We start from the raw sequence: 17379 nt of genomic DNA, 5'->3' as shown, positions 1-17379 counted from the left end.
GAGGCTAACTTTCCCAGAAGCTCACCCCTGCCACGGGTTTGTCTCAGAGCCCCCTCCAGAGGTCAGGCCCAGCTGGAGAGAGTTACTGGGATTTCACGCACATTCCTGGGGGGAGAGGGACTGTCTCTCCAATGGGGATCCTGCCGGGCAGGGACTTGACCCCCAGTCCTCTCTGAGGGAGGGGATGAGCGAGGGGTATCCAGCCGGGGGATAGGGCTGGGGGCATGGGGAAGCCATTTATCTGCCTCTACCCCACAGGGCAAGGTCTGGGGTGTAAGTGGTGAGGGTGTAAGGGGTCTAACTGCCCCTCCCCCACGCCAACATTCACACTGCCCCAGGTTTCAGGAACAGCCTGTCCTCTGAGCCCCCCTGCTGCCAGCTCAGGGGGACTTATCCCTCCCTCCCCATCTTGGTGGTGCTCAAGGAGACCCTCACCCACCCCACAAAGCCCAGGGCTTCCCCTGCATGGTTTGAGGATGGCCTGCAAGGGGTTGCACCTCCAGCTCTTATAGTCTCTTCTCCTCCTGGTGCCCCTCTCAACAGGCTCTGGCTCTCAAACTGCCCCTCAAAGCCCCCTCTCCCCCCAAGGATGTGACCCTGGCAGCCTGGTCTGCTTGCCACATCAGTCACTGCCCATAGGGCCAAGTCATTTTTCCACTTTATTTTGCTGGACAAGCTGAGCATTTTGCAAAATGAAAATAAGAACAGGCAAAATAAAAACACAGGAGTAGCCAAGTTCATGGAGAACCTATTTCTTCTCCTAATGTAATTTGTCATCCAGTCACAGACTCACTAGAAATCTCTGAAGGTCAGCGCTCCTGGCAGAAAGCTTGGGCTTCCCTGGAAGGGAGTGAGGTCCCTGTCACGGGAGGTATGCTAGCAGGGCCTTGATGGCTCCTTGGTGGTCGATGATTTTGAAAGGTCATTACATAGTGATGATTCTTTACAGTCACAGAAGGGTAGGGCGTACAAAGGGCTTTCACTTGTGTTCTGTCTTTGGTATAATCCTAGAGAGCAGGCAGAATATGGATCAATGCCCTTTTTACAGGTAAGAAAACTGAGGCACCAGAGCAAAGTGGCTTTTCCCAAGGCTCCTCGAGGTAGTGACCGCCCTCGCTGGGATTCACATTCTGAGCCCCCTGGGGCAGAGCTGCTTCTGCTTCAGGGCACCCATGGTTCTGCCCCCACCAAGCTGGAAGTAAGTTTGGCCCACATTTGCAAGGTACTTAGGAGGTGGCCAGAGGTGATTCTAGAGGTAATGGGCCCTCAGCAGGGACCCTGGAAGCATCATCTCCCGAAAGGACACATTAGCATGACAGACTGGGTGGGGGGTCTCGAGGCTTCCAGGCGGGACTCGGAGGGCAGGGGACCAGAAGGGGTAGAAATCCTAAAACAAAGGCGAGGGGCGCCTGGGTGGCTCAGTCGTTAAGCGTCTGCCTTCGGCTCAGGTCATGGTCCCAGGGTCCTGGGATCGAGCCCCGCATCGAGCCCCGCATCGGGCTCCCCGCTCTGCGGGAAGCCTGCTTCTCCCTCTCCCACTCCCCCTGCTTGTGTTCCCTCTCTGTCAAATAAATAAAACCTTAAAAAAAAAAAACAAAAAAAAAAACAACAAAGGCGAGAAGCTTGAGGGGCTGTCTGTCTGTCTCCCTGGGAATGGTGAGTGTTGATGGCCCAGCTGTCTGTCCATCCTGGGCAAGGGGCCCTCCATCATCCCAGGACCCCACATCATGGCTTCTCCTTGTAGGAAATCTCCCCAAAAATATAATCACAGCACAGTCTGGAGTTATTGAATGAGAGGGGATTTCGATATGAAAATGCTTATGTTAAACTGTAATGAAACTTAGTGACTTTTCTCGGGGCCTTGCCAAGGTGGCAGGTGCAAATCCTCTCCACTCAGGAGGGGCTCTGGTTCTCAGATGGGGTGTGTGGGGGCGGGTTGGCAATAAGCTTCAACACCCGAGGGGGGTGCAGAAGACTCAAGAATTCTGGAAGACTTCAAGCCCTGGACACATCTAGGGAGGTGAGGAGTGGGGCAGTTTAGTTCTGGCAAGTTCTATGAGCAGCACCATGGGAAGCCTTAGAGAGAGATGATTTGATTCATCTGTTTTCCCCTCAGGGGAAAACAATCTCAAGAAGAGAAATGGGGACACCTGGGTTCCAGGTCCTCCGTGGATGAAGTGCTGAAGGGGGTCTGATGTGGACCGAGGCTGAGCATTTGGGCGGACGCGTGGGGCGGGGTGGGGGTGGTGTGGAGATGGTGTGTTCTGTGCACAGGCTCCTTGATTGCGCCCTACCTGCCCCTCCCTGCGGCTCTCGAAGTAGGGGTTATCGCCTCCATTTTACCCTCCTGGACCCACATCACCAAGCTAACAAGAGACAGATTTGGCGGCTGCACCCAGGCCCGTGGGGCTCCCAAAGTGGGCCCGCCCATCAGCGTTCTCGGGTGTCTGGGCTCCGCTTCAAGACCCCGGAGCACTACCTCACATGGGACTGTGTGTGTTCGGTGTGTTTTGCAAGTTATGAAGCATTGCGAAACTGTGAGCCGCTGTGGCATTTTGGTTCTTTTTAATGTGAAGTTTGGTACATTGCAAAGAGCACTTGGCTTGGAGTCAGAAGGCCCGGGTCCAAGTTATGAGTCTACTCCTCACCACCTGTGTGACTTTGGGCAAGACATTTAACTTCCTGAGCCTCTGGTTAATCATCAGCTAAATGGGGCCGGGAAGACCTGTCTCCTTCTTCCGTCCCCAGCTGCTCGTGAGAATCCTGGGGCCCTGAGCTTCCCTTCCTGCAGCCCCAGGGCGCTTGGCCTGGTCTAGTCGGTTCCTGCTGCAAACATTTACACGGAGGTCCTCCCGGTGCTGGGTTTTCGACAGGCTTTTCCAGATCGCTTCCGTTTTACCAAGTCATCTTTGATACCATCTTTTCCAGAAAACCTCCCCCCGTCACCCCCTGTGAGCCCCGCCTGTCTCAGATGACTCCATCTGATAGCAAACGTGGTTCCTACAAGCTCAGTCGTATACCGCCTGGGGCTCTTGCTGCTTTGTGGGCATACTGAACCGTGTTTCAGGCCCAGGATTCACCCCCTCCCCCCAAGGAGTGAGGCTGGTGTGCCTCCCCGCCCCACCAGCTCTCCTCCAGGCCTGGCTTCAGGATATGGCTCTGCTCTTTAGAGTCTCTATGGTTGCAGGCAGTGGGCAGGGGGTACAGTGGTTAGAGACACAACTTCTGAGGCCCCCCCCCCCCCGCCCCCAATGAGCTAAGTCTGTGATTTGGGTAGCTCTCTTCATTTCTTCATTTCTGTATCTTGGGATGATGATCATAATACTGCCTACCTCCCGACTGAGGTGAGGATTTAATATCAAGTGCTTTGAACAGTGCTTGCCACTTAGTGATATTGTTAAGTCTGAGCTCTTAGTAAAAGATCTTGGATCATTTTGTAATTTCCAAACATTATATAAATGTAGGGAAATTCTTACTGTTATTAGCCTTCTGGGACTCAGTTTCCCCATTTGAGGGTTGGGGCACACGATCTTTGAGGTTCCTCTGGTTTTAATGATTTATAATTCTAAAACAGGCTGGTGAATGTCTTGCTTGGGATCTGATTGTGTGGCGGTTTAGGGCCAAAAGCAAAGGGCCTGGGGTGACACCCAAGGGACCAGGCTTGGGGAGGGAGAACCCAGTTGCTGGAAGGTGATGGCAGAAAGCATGCAAGAGGAGGGGCAGATGTTGGATGGTGAGCCTTCCCGACTGGGGTGGCCCTGTGTGCTGTCTCTATCCAGAGCCCGTAGGAAGGCCAGTACCCCCCAGGTGGGGGCCCCAGTTCTCATAGGGGGCTGGGAGGCCTCCTGAAAGAGCTGTATGTAAGGGACCAACACATTCCATGGATCAAAACCCCCAATTTTCCTTTCTCTGGAGGAAAATCCTGGAGACAGCAGCCACAGTCTTTCTTGGGGGTCTGGCTTTCCCCCACCCTGGGACTCCCTCAGTGGGCTGTCAGAAAAGACATTCTCACCCATTCTCATTGTGATCTTCCCTGTTGAGGCCCCCTTCTCTACTCAGCTCATGTAGGGGCTTGGATCTTTGTTAGCAGGACAGATTCTTCACTTCTGTGCAGAGGAGGGCAGAGTGGGGGTTTCTCACCAGTGAAAAAGGCCCAACAGGCTTCTGCCCACCCTCCCCCACAGCAAGCCAGACTCCTCTGAAAGCTGCCTTGACCACTATCACTCTGGACACCTGCTGTCAGGATCGATTGCAATAGATAGAGGTGATGGATGGGTTGTGGTGACTCATCACTGTCGGGGCTGCCGAGGAGCTCCAGGGGACCTGCTAGCTCAGCCCCACTTGGTGTCTGGGAGCAGTCCGGGAGAGGCCATCAAGCTCCTATCTTCTAGGCTCTTTGTCCTGCATGCAGATAGGCATGGACTCAAAGGTGAAGAGCCTTGCTTGAGAAGTGACCATGATGGAAATAGAGCCCAATTCCCAGTCTGGCCACTTCCCAGTGCCTACCTGCCTCTTGCCTGCCATCCGGCTCTGCCCACCAGCCCTTTCCCTCCAACCCATCACAGTCATCAGTGGAAACCGCATAGGGGTGTGGCTCCCGCGCCCTTCTTGTGAAACCGCAGGAAACCTGCATTGCTAACGACTCAGTCTGGGCCTTGGGGGGAGGTTTCCCAGCCAGCCTCCCCCCAGCGCGGCCACTGCGGTGCTCCATGCCTCATCGTACCACAGGGCGTCTCTCTGTATTGTGTCAGGATTGGAGTTGCCTGATTGCTGGCCCTTCCTGCTACTCTGGGACTCCTCCCGAGCACACACCATCCTCCCTCCTCCTCTGGCTCTCCCCATCCCCGTCCTGCCTCCCCCGTGCATCCTCGGCCCCCAGAACAGGGACCTGTCTGAGAAGGACCACGGCATGGCTGGTCGGACACTAACCCCTCCTCCTGGGAGTGCACCACAATGGTTTTAACGTCTAGGGTCCTTTTAAAACCCCGAATCTCAGCTAGTCATAGGAAAATGGGCTTGCCATCCTTAGTCACCAGGGAAAGGCACAAGGAAATCACAATGGGATGTCACTACGCCCTTGCCAGAGTGGCCAGCCCTGAAAGCACAGAGGACACCAGGCAGAGGCAAGGAAGTGGAGTCGCTGGAACCCTCGTGGACCCCCGGTGGGGGCAGAAGTGGGCACAGCCACTTTGGAAGATGGCTTGGCTGTACCTGCAAATGCTCGTCCCACTCCCGGGTACATGCCCAACAGAGACGGGTGCGGCTGCCCCACAGTTACATACAAGAATGTCGTGGCAACTTTATTCATAATTGGCCGCAACTGGAAACGCCGATGACAGAATAGAAGTGATACATTGTAGCAGAGTCTATTACACAGCAAGCAAAACCAGGCCTCGTGGATGCATCTCACGGGCATCCTCTGGGGTGAAAGAAGCCAGACGCACAAGGAAATGTATACTTTGTATGATTCTATTCCCATGAAGTTCCAAAATGGGGGTATTGTCTGGGAGGGGGCTTGAGTGAACATCTGTGTCTTGATCTGGGTGGGGGGGGAGTAACATGGATGTATATGTGTGCAGCTGTACCCTTAAGATTGGTGCACTCTATTGTTTGTACGGTATTCCTTAATTAAAAAAAAATATGTGGGATGCCTGGGTGGCTCAGTCGGTTAAGCATCTGCCTTTGGCTCAGGTCATGATCTCAAGGTCCTGGGATCGAGCCCCACATCGGGCTCCCTGCTCGGTGGGGGCCTGCTTCTCCCTCTCCCTCTGCCCCCCTACCCCTGTTCTCTCTTTCTCTCTCTCGCGCGCGCGTGCAAATAAATAAATAAATAAAATTAAAAAAAATATGTAAAGTTAAAAGCAACAAAGTACTAAAACCTTACACAGAATCCTGGTATGTAAAACAGACGGAAGCCGAGACCCATCCTCTTGCTTCCTACCTCGGGAGCCTCCTGGGGCATTTTGGCAGATGCCACTCTGGAGGACACACTGGGAGCCTTTCCCCTGGAGTAAACATGGCTTTAGGGATCTCAAGCAGAGCCATGCCTTGGAGGGACACATCCCAGCTTGTCCACGCCTGTGTCCCTCCCAGGAGATGGTGGGTCCTGTGGGATGATGCAAATCATGGTGGTCACCATGTAGCCAGGAGGGCACAGAGCTGGGCTCCTACCTGGGACTTGGCAAGTGTCCTAAAACCTGATGTCATTTCCATGACAGGTTCCGTTTCTCTGCCGCAGTTGGCTGCTTAGGGCAGTTAGGCAGTGGGGAAAATAATAGCAGGAGATAATTCCAGCCTAGCTTAACTCAACTGAGCACTCACTCTGTTCCAGGCATTGTGTTAAGTACTTTACAAAGGGATGATTCTCCTTTAATCCCTACAGCAGCCTTCTGTGGTAGATGCCACTGTTATCTGCTTTACAAATAACTTTCTCTCTATACAACTGTTTTTATCCATCTCAGCAGTCTATTCTCATAGCTTGAGTTATAAAGCTCAGGGAAGGCAAGCAACTTGCCTTAGGTACACACAGCTAGCTGATAAATGGTACAACTAGGGATGGAATCAAGGTCAGTTGGACCCTAAAGCCTGCCTCTTTCCTTTCACCAGCGTTTCAACAAATGTCTGCTGTGAACTGAACTAGTGATAGAATCATCTAAAAGGACTGCAACAGGCTGAAATACTGTCCCTGATCATTAAGATAGATGGATAGCGGAGAAACGTGAAAATCACCACATTTAGGGGAAAAAATAGCCCAAGTACTGGGTGAGAGAGACCTGCTTAGAAGTAGCACACATGGAAGAGATTTAAAGGTTTACTCATCCATCCACCCATCCATCCACCCACCCATCCACTCATCCACCCATCCACTCATCCATCCATCCATCCATCGATCCATCCATCCATCCATCCTTCCACGCACTCATCTACCCATCCGACTCGTCCATCCTCATCCATCCATCCACTCATTTACCCATCCACTCATCCATTCTCATCTATCCATCCATCCACCCATCCACCCACCCATCCATCCACACACCCATCCACCTATCCACCTATACTTCCATCCACTCATCCACCCATCCACCCAGAAATTTAACCACCAGAATTGAGCCCATGCCACCAGGTGTTCTGCGTCACTACCATTATTGCAGTCAGTTAGGTTGGCTGTATCCACCATGTAAGAGCGAATAGGTCAGGTTCAGGGAGGACATGCAGATAATCCCCCCACCCCTCCGTCTCCCATCCTCTGCTGGTCAGATCAGTTCCAGGGAACAGTATTTTATCCCTGGTCCTCAGAATGAGAGGGAGCTGGTAATGTGTTGTTTTTCCAAACAGCTGGAGCATCAGGGACTTTTTTTTTTTTTAAGACAGTTTTTAAGAGCAGTTTCAGGTTCACAGCAAAATTGAGTGGAAGGTATAGATATTTCCCATATGCCCCGTGACCCCATTATGCACAGCCTGCCCTTCTACCAAAATCCTGCACCAGAGTGGTACATTTGTTACAGTCCATTTTGTTACAATCAACAAACTTCTGTTGATACATTATGACCACCCGAAGTCCATAGGTAGAGGGGGGTTGGGGGAATGGTGAAATAGGGGTTGGGGATGAAGGAGTGCACTTGTTATGATGAGCACCGGGTGATGTATGGAAGTGTTGAATCACTATATTGTACACCTGAAACTAATATCGCACTCTGTTAAGTAACTGGAATTAAAAGGAAAACTTAAAAAAAGAGAAAAAAGCCAAAGTCTGTAGGTAACTGTGATTTTTGATGTGGCTTTGAGAGCTTGCTCTGTGCTGGGCATTGTGATAATGCTTTTCCATAACTACTGGTCCACTGAGCCAAGCCTTGAACCCATGTTTGCCTGACTCTCAAGTTCAGGCTCCTGACGGAAGTGCTGCTAAGTGGCCTGGTGATTAGAGTAGAGGAATAAATATATTCATGAGGTTTGGCCAGGACTAACCATCTCCAGATATTTGAAGGACTGTCCTAGGAAGGTCAAGGAATTACCTAGACCAGTGGGTGAAACTTAGTGGAGGGAAATTTTATCTGAATAGAGGAGTTGCCCTATGATGGTAGGGCTTAACTCGAGAGGTAGTGAGCTGCCTGTCATCAGAGGTACCTGGGATGCTTGAGGGAAAGCCCTGCCTTGAGGGAGGTTGGGCCATTCCACCTGCAAGGTCTCTTGACTCTCACTTTGATTAAGTTCAATTTGGTTCAACCATTATTGGGTTCCCAGTGTGTGCCTGCCCTGGGCTAGGTGCTGGGGATGAAGTAGACCTGCTCCTGGCCTTCAAGGGGCTTACAGCATAGTGGGGAAGGCAGCTTGTGTGGTTCTAGTCCTTGCCGACTCCTTTCGGCCATGGAGGCTCTCTCGGGGCTGAGGGTCCTGGGAACATTGCATAAGGGAAAGGCGCTGGCCACTAAGTGAGGGGAGAGGGGGTATGAGTTCAGGCTGAGGGGACCCCAGTGTGTGGTCTCTGAGTCAGCCATCCCCTAAGGCCTGCTCCCTGTGGAATAGAATACCCTCCTCAGAGAAGACCTCTAGGGCTCCTTGGGGCTGGTCCTCACACAGAGGGCTCTCCGGGCATAGGCCTGCCATCCTCCCCTCTGCCTCTCCCAGCAGGTCCCCCTTCATCTAAGAGGACTGTTACTGGCCTTCATTAAAAAAAAAAAAGCACACCCACTTCCTCCAAGGTGTTAACACTATGGAGCTAGAGTCTCCATTCAAGGAGGGCCCGTTGGACCCCTGCCCGGGCTTTTAACTCAGAATCCCGCTTTGCCTTCTGGCGTGTCCTCAGATACCAGGTGCCCAGGAATAGTCTACAAGCAGAGAGCCTGCCTCATGCGGACTACAGGTGCGGCTCCATCCTGGCTCCCTACGGGCCTCCCCTGCTGTCGCTAGCTGCCAGGGCCCAGGTGTCGGAGCTGAGGGTGATGGCAACGATAAAGGTGATTGATGGTAATCCCAATAAACAGCACGTGTGGCGCCCCAGCTCTTATGCGCTTAACCCATCAAATCACCCACCTAGCCACCCCTCCAGTCCTATCTCAGGCCCTGCTTCTTCCTCACTGACACCTGGGACGACCTCTGCCTCCACACCATTAGCTTCTCCTGGGTAGCTTGTTGAGAATGTACTCTGACTCTGTTAATGTGGGTGGGGCCTGGATATTTTATGTTTTTAAGTCCCAAGACTGAGGCGTGTGTGTCCAGGGTTCAGTTCTCTGACTCAATGGAGCCTGTGATGTGTGTTGATGATGCCCTGGAACTGGTTCTCCAACAAGGCTATTCCTGAGCCCTTCCTAGAGGAGCTCAAAATGAGCCTGGATGCACCAGGTCCGAGGGGCTGGCCGGCTCAGATGAGGCCCCGGGCAGTGGAGTGTGTGTGCTGGGGAGGGTGTGGTCGGCAGAGGGGAGGGAAGAGGGCAGCACCTCAGCTTCTCATCTGGGAGTTGATGGTGTGCCCGTAGAGTGGGATTGGCCTGGCTCTGCCATCAAGGCTGTAAACCAGGGGGAGAAAATAGGGCTTGGGGGCCACTGAAGTCAGTACCAAGGTAGAGCCCAAGGATTGCTCCCCGGAAGTGTCTGGCCATGGGGGCAGGGCAGAAGAGCCTCCAGGAGCAGGGTCTCCCCTCCAGCTTTCACAGAAGCCTTTCCTCCTGCACCTTTCCCTCTGACCCACCCACCTCCCCTTCTTCAAAAGCATGGCATATACCACCTATGATAATTGAGATTTATAATAAGAAGCATGTGTTTGGTCTTTGTCCTGGTTCCTGGCACAGAGCTCCTAAAACCCTTGGAATTTCCTAAGTGATAAGCGCCACAAAGGTGGCTTGATACTCGTAAGAAATCCTTTCAACCACACCTGGGTTTAAGTTAATGAAGTTTGGAAAACACCTAAGAATGGGGGCCGGCTGCCGGGGGAACCAGCTGTGTGATTAGAAGGTTGGAACTTTCCGCCCCACCTCTGACCTCCAGGGAGAATCAAGGGGCTGGAGATTGAGTTCAGTTATCAGTGGCCAATAATTTAGTCAATCACGCCTGTGTCCTGAGGCCGCCATAAAAGCCCAAAGGGACAGGGTTTGGAGAGCTTCTGGCTTGGTGACCCCACACAGGTGCGGGAAGAGAAGCTCCGGCCCCTTCCCACGTGCCTTGCCCTATGTGGCTCTTCTAGGCGTTATAGCCTTTAATAGTGAACAGGTGATCTACTGAGTTAACTGGTTTCCTAAGTTCTGTGAGCCACTCTAGCAAATTAATTGAACCCAAGGAACCTCTGATTTCTAGTTCATGGGTCGGAAGCACAGGTGACAAGCTGGACGTGACCCTGGCGTTTGGGGTGGGGGACAGTCTTTTGGGACTGAGCCCCTAGCCTGTGGGATCTGCTGCTCCCTCCAGGTCGACAGTGTTCGGATTGAGTTTATTGCTTGGTGGCGTGGCAGAAAATGCACATTGGACGTGGTGTCAGAATCCTACCATCTTCTCTGCTCAACACCAAAAGTGGTTCCCACAAACCCAGTTTATAACCCACGGGGGTTCACACTGCCCCATGGTTGAATCGAAACTGGTGTCGGGTCTGGCATTCTCCAGAGTTAGGCTGGTGCCGCCCCCTTCTCTGATTTCCCCCACTCCTCCTGCTCAAGACCTGGCTCTGGCCCCCTGAGCATGTTCAGCGCATGCGTTCTGATGGTCTGGTTGCCAAGCCTTAGCTTCCTCTCCTGGCTTCAGTTCTCATTGGGCCGAATGAGCATGTTGGACTAGAATGATCTCTTTTAGAACAACTAATATAAGACGCTAAATTCTCAAGTTAGCCTGGGATACTCTTAAACACTCCTGGTCTGGAGAACTCCTACACATCTTTCAGGCCCAGGGGAAACGTCACAAGCCTTTCAGACCTTCCCAAGCAAAATTAGCCATTCCTGTTCTGTGCTCCCATAGGGCTTTACACACAGCTCAACCTGTGGCTAGCAGGCCCTGGCTGTTTTGGAATTTGGGACCCCTGGAGCCTCGGAATTCTTTGAAAGCAAGGACTCTGGGCGGGACCATCACAGGAGCTCAGGAGTGGCCTGGCCCAGGGTGGCCAAATGAATGAATGAATGAATGTGTGAGTAAAAAAAATATGAATCCCTCATCAAGTTTATTCTCTTCACCATCTGCAATCAGAGTGGTCAAGGTCAGGAGGAAGGGAGAGAGGCATCCATGGTATCCAGAAAGGAGCTCTGGTTGCCCAGCTATCTTAGTCCCGGGCCCACAGCTGAGGGAGGGCAGTGGTGGGCACACCCCAGGGGGACCTTAGCCACAGAGGCGGGTCCTATCCCCAGGCCACCCAGCGTTTGGTCCTCTGCCGTGCTGAGGGTAGGGATGTGGGGACAGGGCTGAGGGTTGAGGTTTGGGCAGAAGGAGCCCAACGAGCAAAGTTCTTCCTGAATCTAGCTCAACTAGCAACTAGAGAGCGAGCTGTGCCCTGGACTCCTGGGACCCTGGGGGAAGGGGCTAGATCTGGCTTCTCTGGCCCAGAGAGTCTGTGCCTGGGACTAATTGGCTGGCCCTCCTTCCGCTGCCGGGGAAAGTCTTGGCTAATTTGCCGGAACGCTCTAGTTAAATGCCAATTAGGATGTTCTGTCCACTGATCTCTTCCAATATATTAATAATGTAATTAAGCATTTATTGCCTGCGCAAATTAAAATTTAACTTAAACGGACAGCTCGGAAAACTGAGGAAGTGACCACTTAAACAACCAATTTGCATCTCATTCGAGAATCAGCATCTAAACAGTCTAGGGTGCTGGTCTGGCCTCCCAGCGAGGGGCCCAGCCAGCTACCAACAGCTGCTGGCTTCTTCTCCACGCCTGATTCCCCGATTCCGCCTGCCCCGGCCTCCCCACCCCACCGGATCCTAGGTGTGGAGGATGGGCTTCACCCCAGATGAGCAGGAGGGCTTTCTGCTAAGTGGCCACCTTGGCCTCCAGCATCCTCCCCCCCTTCCTCAGGGGCATATGGTGTAGATTTCAGTGAAAGGAGATGCTACTGGTGGTAAGAGGGTGTGGGGGGGGAAGCCCCTGCCACTCCCACCCACGACCGATTTGTCCTGCATTCCAGCTCAGGAGATGGGAAGCAGATGGTGCTGGAGTTTGGGGGTGGGGGGGAGGTGACCAAGGAAGGAGGAGCCCTTCCCTGCAACCAGCCCCGGCGCCCCCCCCCCGCCCCCCGCCGAGAGATCACTGGGAGAGAGCTGGTAGGGGACAGGTCCTAGCCGTCTGCTTGAAACAGAAGATGAAAGGATCAAGCTCCCCATCTCGCCCCTGTCCCCAGTGTGTCTGACACAACAGGTGTGACACTGCTCGTTTGCCCCTCCAAACAACCGCAGGAGGGGACTCGGCAGGAAGGAGCGGGACAGCAGGGAGTGGGCGAGAAGGGGGAAATGGAAGCAGCCTGAGCTGTGCTCTGCGGCTGTGGGGCAGGAAGGCAGGGGCTCGGGCCAGCTGGCGGGGGCGGGGGGCTGCCTCAGCCAGCGTCCCCAAGGCCTCCCCGCCCGTGCCCGCCGCTGCTGCCCACCGTGTTCCTGTGCGTGGGCGAGGCTTCGGGGCAGCTCGTGAGCTGGGGTGAGGTCTCAGGCAGGCCCCTCGCCCCGGGGCCGGGCTCCTGCAGGGCTCTCCGTCCTCGCTGTCCCAGAGCCACCCCGGGGGGGTGCCGGCTGGAGGCTCCTTGCCCTTCCCCACTGTGCCGGCCGGTCTCCAGCCTGACCCTGTCCCCGCGCCCATGGCGTGGCCACCGCCGGGAGGCGAGGAGTGAGCGACACAGGCAGCCAGGGTTGTTTTAAACACTTTATTTATAAAAAAGTACATTTTTTTTCCTCAGTACATTTTTCAACCCATCATTTTTTTTATACAAGTAAAAGGGGGTGATGCAAACACCCCCCGGGTCAGAACCAGGAGAACCTGCTGGGCCGTCCCCGGGACCAAAGACGAAACTGTGACGAAGAAACTGAAGGCAAGGTAGCGCGGTGCACTCAGAGGTGAGGGGCGGCAGCTTCTCCTGGATTTTGTTACCGTTTTATACAAAGAGAGGAAACCACTGTTTTCCAGACCAGAATCCTGTTCCTCACAGCAGGAGTCGGAAGAGCAGTAGCACCTGGAGCAGGGGCACCTCTGGCCTTCCAGTGGGACAGTAGCAGCGAGAGGCCCCAGGGGCCCTCTCAGGGCCTGCTCCCGGGCGCCCGAGGCCAGAGCAGGGCTCTCTGTGGGTGCGGGGGCCTGGGAGGGGCCCGCCTGCTCCTTGGTGGGCGCGGGCTCCTGGTGGAGAGGTCCGTCTGGGGCCCCGGAGGCCTGCGAGCTCCCTCCTCCTCCCGGGCCTCATCCACCTAACACCATTCCCGATTCCTCTGCTTGGAGGATGGCAGAAAAAATTATTGCACCAGTGGCTTGGGCACGTGGGAGGGGGCTGGCAGAGGGGGCACACGCCCAGGGAAACGAGGCCCCCGTGAGTCTCTCTACTGGCCTGAGCACTGGGAATTCACCTCTCCCCGCGGGGCTTTCAGCAGGACCAGCCCAGCCCCCTGCCGAGGCTGCGCGTGCACACCTGCGCGTGCGCCGGGGCACCTGTGCTTGGGTCTGTTGGAGGGGCGTGTGCCCCGCGAGTGCATGGACTGGGCCTGCCGTGGCTGCGTGTGCCTGCTCGTGATCACCGATCCCACGCTGCTGCTTTTCAGCTCCTTCTGATGGAAGGGGACTCAGATGGTTTGTTTACACATTAGAACAATATCAAAATCTTAAAGAAATAGGGGGGGTCAGGGGAGGGGGGCAAGGACAGGGAGGGTAACAAGAGGCAGGGTGACAACTGGGGGATGCCTTGGCACAAGGAATACCAAGTTTATTTCATTTCCAGCAAAGGCAGAAGCTCAGCTCAGGCTGGGGGCATGAAGGAGAAGCGGAATGTCCTCATCTACTCTGTTGGGCCAGACCTCCCCTTGGCAGTGGGCTATGGGGGGGCCCAGCAGCAGGGCCCACCTTCCCGCAGACTTGGGGCATGGAAAACCCCACCTTCCCAGGCCTGAGTGCAGACCCCTGCCTGCCTCATGCCTACCTTTGGCCCCCGACTAGCAACTGCCCCGCTAGGTGTGCTGCAGGGTTCTCGGACAGGCAGGAGCCTCCCACATGGCCCATGCATGTGGCATGGGTCCCAGTTTGTGCTTTGCTTGGGGGAAGGGTATGGAGGTGTCTTAAGGGGGACTCAGTGCTTTGGCTGGGCCCAGGGGCCCTCCTAAGTACATCATATAATGAGGAATAGGGGGTGGCAGTGTAGGATAAGGGGGACACAGGAGGAAGAGTTCTTTCAGTTTCATGGTTTCAAGAAGACAGAGAATGCCTCTATCAGGTAGGCCCCTGGGACTTCCTCCTGCCTGGGGGCCAGGAGACCAAACAGAAGGGCCAGAATGCTGTGAGGTGGGATGGGGCAGTGATGTAACATGGAAAAGGTCCTCTGCCCTGGGGGGACACTAATACTGCTAGGAGAAGCAGCCCAGCTCCTCTGCCCCCCTCTGCCCTGTGGCTAGAAAGACCCCAGAATGTTCTTCCCCAACTCCACCCCATCCAGCATCCCCAATGCCCAAGAGAGGAGAGCTGCCCCAGGGCTGGCATGGCTTCAGACTTCTGCTACGTGGCTACTGGGCAGCCAGGGCTGGGGCGAGGGCAGTGGGGGCTGGGTGAGGGTGGCCCAGCTGGTGGGCCCAGGGTCGCCAGGGCAGAGACAAGTGCTGGCCGGGGGTTCAATAGCAGCACCATGGAGGGGAGGGGAGGGTGGCTGGGGGCTGGGGCTCCCTTGGGAAGCCTATGGCAGGTAGGTCGGTGCCCGTGGGGCACAGAGTGGTCTGCTTCCCTTCCCCCCCAACACTTGCCATCCCACAGAGCCCCTGACAGCCTGGACTGAGTTAACTGGAACCCTAATGGGCAGGCCTGAGCCTGCCTCTCCCATCCCAGGGTCTTTCCTATCTAGAGTGCTGGGGGGACCAGGGTGGGCAGATGGAGGAACTGAGGCACTTTGAGCTGGGGGGAACGGAGAGGGCTGGGAGGGGCCTTTCCCCCACTGTACAGAGAGGAAGCCCTCGTCCTGGGTGACTGATGGGAATCCAGAGCCCCATTCAAGGAGGGAATCTGTAACTCAAAGGGAAAGCTTTCCCAAGGATCCTCCACCCCCTCCGCCTCCCAGAATGGCGACCAGGTGTAGCTGAGCCAGGATTCCTGGCTACCCCACTGCCCCTGTACTTCCTGGCAAGCCCAGAACATCTGCATTGGCCTTGGGGGGTGGGGTACCAGCTGCACTCTTCAGCATCTGTGTTTGCAAAGCTTCTCCCGTAGACTCCCTCCCCATTGCTCTCCATGGTGGTACTCGGTCACTTCTGACACCTGGACATCCTAGGGACCCCGGCCCTGGCTCCCCAGGAGAATCGAGCTAGCACTTGACAGATAAGGGAGAAGTCTGAGAAACTCCCCTGCCGAAAGCAGCATTTTAGGGCCAGCCTGAGCTCCTAGGATAGAGGCTCCAGGGGGCCCTGGTCTCAGCTGTCCCCGGAAACTTCTGAAGGTGTCCCCATCCTCAGCTGGGAGGGGAAGAGGTGGAACAGAGGGGTGGGCCCCGGCGGTGTCCAGCCTGCAAGGGCATGTGACCCCAGGGGAACGAGGGGTGGACATGAGCGGTGAGTGTGCATGTAGGTGTCTGCATCATGTGTTGGTAGAGGCGTATGGGAAGCGTGGGCCAGAGTCCACCCGGAGCCCCACTGTGTGGGGAGCAGATAGGGGTCAAGAGGAGAGACACACCAGAGCTGGGCCAACTTCACTCTCCGTTGGCCAATGAGGAAAAAAAATGTAAAACCAACCTCACCGGGAAAACACACTGCCCTAGGCCCTGGGTGGGGACCTCAACTCGATTCACGTAACAAGACTACCCTGGGTGCTTTGGAGAAGCATATCCCTGCCTCTCGGGTGCAATGGCTGTCTAGACCGGGGGTCCGAGCTCCCGGCTGCTCGTGGCAGGGAGGACTGGGCTCCCTCTCCCTGGGAAAAGAGGAGCAGCATCTGGGGGTGGGGTGGGGCTTCTCCCCCGGGAGCCCGCTCAGCCCTCCACCCACAGTGGAAAGGACACAAACAGATTCCAGTGTTGGGAGGGGGGGGGAGGGCTGGCTCCCCAAGCCCTGGAGGGGTGCCCAGGTCCACAAGACGAGAACAGGGCTCCCCGCACAGAGGGCAGGCGGAGGGCCACAGGAGGAAAGGTGCAGCGACACCAAAGCCACAGTGAACACGACAGCACGGGGAGGGCCGGGGCCGGGGAGATCAACACCAAGCCAGGTCGCAGCTGCCCTGGGCTGCCCGCTCCCCAGGAGTGTGGGGCTGGCTTTGGGCGGCTGGGTGAGTCTCTGTGGAGCTCCTGGAGGAGTGGGCACGGGGACGGGCAGGGGGCGTGCGGGTGGGGGCTGGGGAGAAAGGGGCGCAGACAGAGGCTCTGGAGGGAGGCGGCTACACGTACCACTCCTTCTTGGAAATGAAAGACCCGTCGTTCTGAGAAACCATGTTCTCGGCCAAGTCCAGCTGCTCGGGGTCATACTGGTAGCCCAGAGTCCGGTCCCCGTAGCCGTCCTGACGGGCCTCCGCCTCATCCACGGTGAAGTAGGGCCGCTTGGCGTCCTCGTCGTATTTGGGGTGGGGGCCGCCCACCTTGCGCTCGCCCCCTCCGCCGCCCTCCTCCTCCTCCTCTTCCTCGTAGCTGCTCCCACCCAGGGGGCCGGGCTTCTTCTCGTCGTCCGAGTCGTCCGGGTACTGCAGGTTCTGGGCCATGGGCGGGTGGTGCTGGGGGATGCCCGCCTTGCTGTAGCCGTTGCCGTACACGTGCTTCTTGGTGCTGTAGTCGCCCTTGAAGGTGTGCCGGCGCCGGCGCAGGGCCACCACGATCCCTCCGACCACGATCACCACCAGCAGGATGCTCCCCGCCACGCCCCCAATGATGGCCGTGGGCACCGGCCCTGCGCGCCGCCCGTGTTCGGGAGGAGACGGGGTGTAGGGGAACTCTGGGGGGGGAAAAGACATGGAGGGGGACAGTGTCAGTGTCTGCTCCCGAGGGGGACTCGGCAGCGGTGGCAGGGACGGAGGGAGGGAGGCAGGGGATGGAAAGGCCAGGAAGCGGGCCCAAGGCCCAAGGGCGGCTCCGGTTCCGCAGGCTCATCGGCGCCCCACCCTCCGGGAGCTGCCACCCGTCGGCGCCCCACCCCTCCGGGGGCCCCCACCCCTCTGGGAGGCGCCAACCCTCCAGGAGCCCAATGCACCACGGTGTTGTAGGTGGAGCGAGAGGAGAGGCAGAGAGTGCTGGAGCCCCGGAGCCTCCATGCTGGCTT

At 56.0% G+C, this 17379-nt stretch overlaps 1 protein-coding gene and 1 long non-coding RNA gene across 14 annotated transcripts in view; one reads left to right on the top strand and one right to left on the bottom strand.

Annotated features, from left to right (window-relative positions):
- Nucleotides 1-17379, top strand: part of LOC118521786 (uncharacterized) — a 248140-nt gene that overhangs the window by 228142 nt on the left and 2619 nt on the right. For 11 of the 12 annotated variants that reach the window (XR_013442579.1, XR_013442575.1, XR_013442583.1 and 8 more), the window contains one exon: nucleotides 1049-1198. The exons of the other annotated variant lie outside the window; for it this stretch is intronic. This is a non-coding gene — a long non-coding RNA (uncharacterized LOC118521786). The remainder of the gene's footprint in view (nucleotides 1-1048; nucleotides 1199-17379) is intronic. 12 annotated transcript variants of the gene reach the window in all.
- Nucleotides 12811-17379, bottom strand: part of NECTIN1 (nectin cell adhesion molecule 1) — a 62781-nt gene continuing 58212 nt past the window's right edge. For both annotated transcript variants that reach the window (XM_036070535.2, XM_078058873.1), the window contains exon 6: nucleotides 12811-17055. In XM_036070535.2, the coding sequence (XP_035926428.1) occupies nucleotides 16508-17055 (548 nt within the window). In that variant the 3' untranslated portion in view covers nucleotides 12811-16507. The remainder of the gene's footprint in view (nucleotides 17056-17379) is intronic.

This window comes from Halichoerus grypus, chromosome 11, assembly GCF_964656455.1.
Source record: "Halichoerus grypus chromosome 11, mHalGry1.hap1.1, whole genome shotgun sequence".
NCBI classification, from domain to species: Eukaryota; Metazoa; Chordata; class Mammalia; order Carnivora; family Phocidae; genus Halichoerus; species Halichoerus grypus.
The sequence above is the reverse complement of the archived record's forward strand: the minus strand, read 5'-3'. Positions and strand labels throughout refer to the sequence as shown.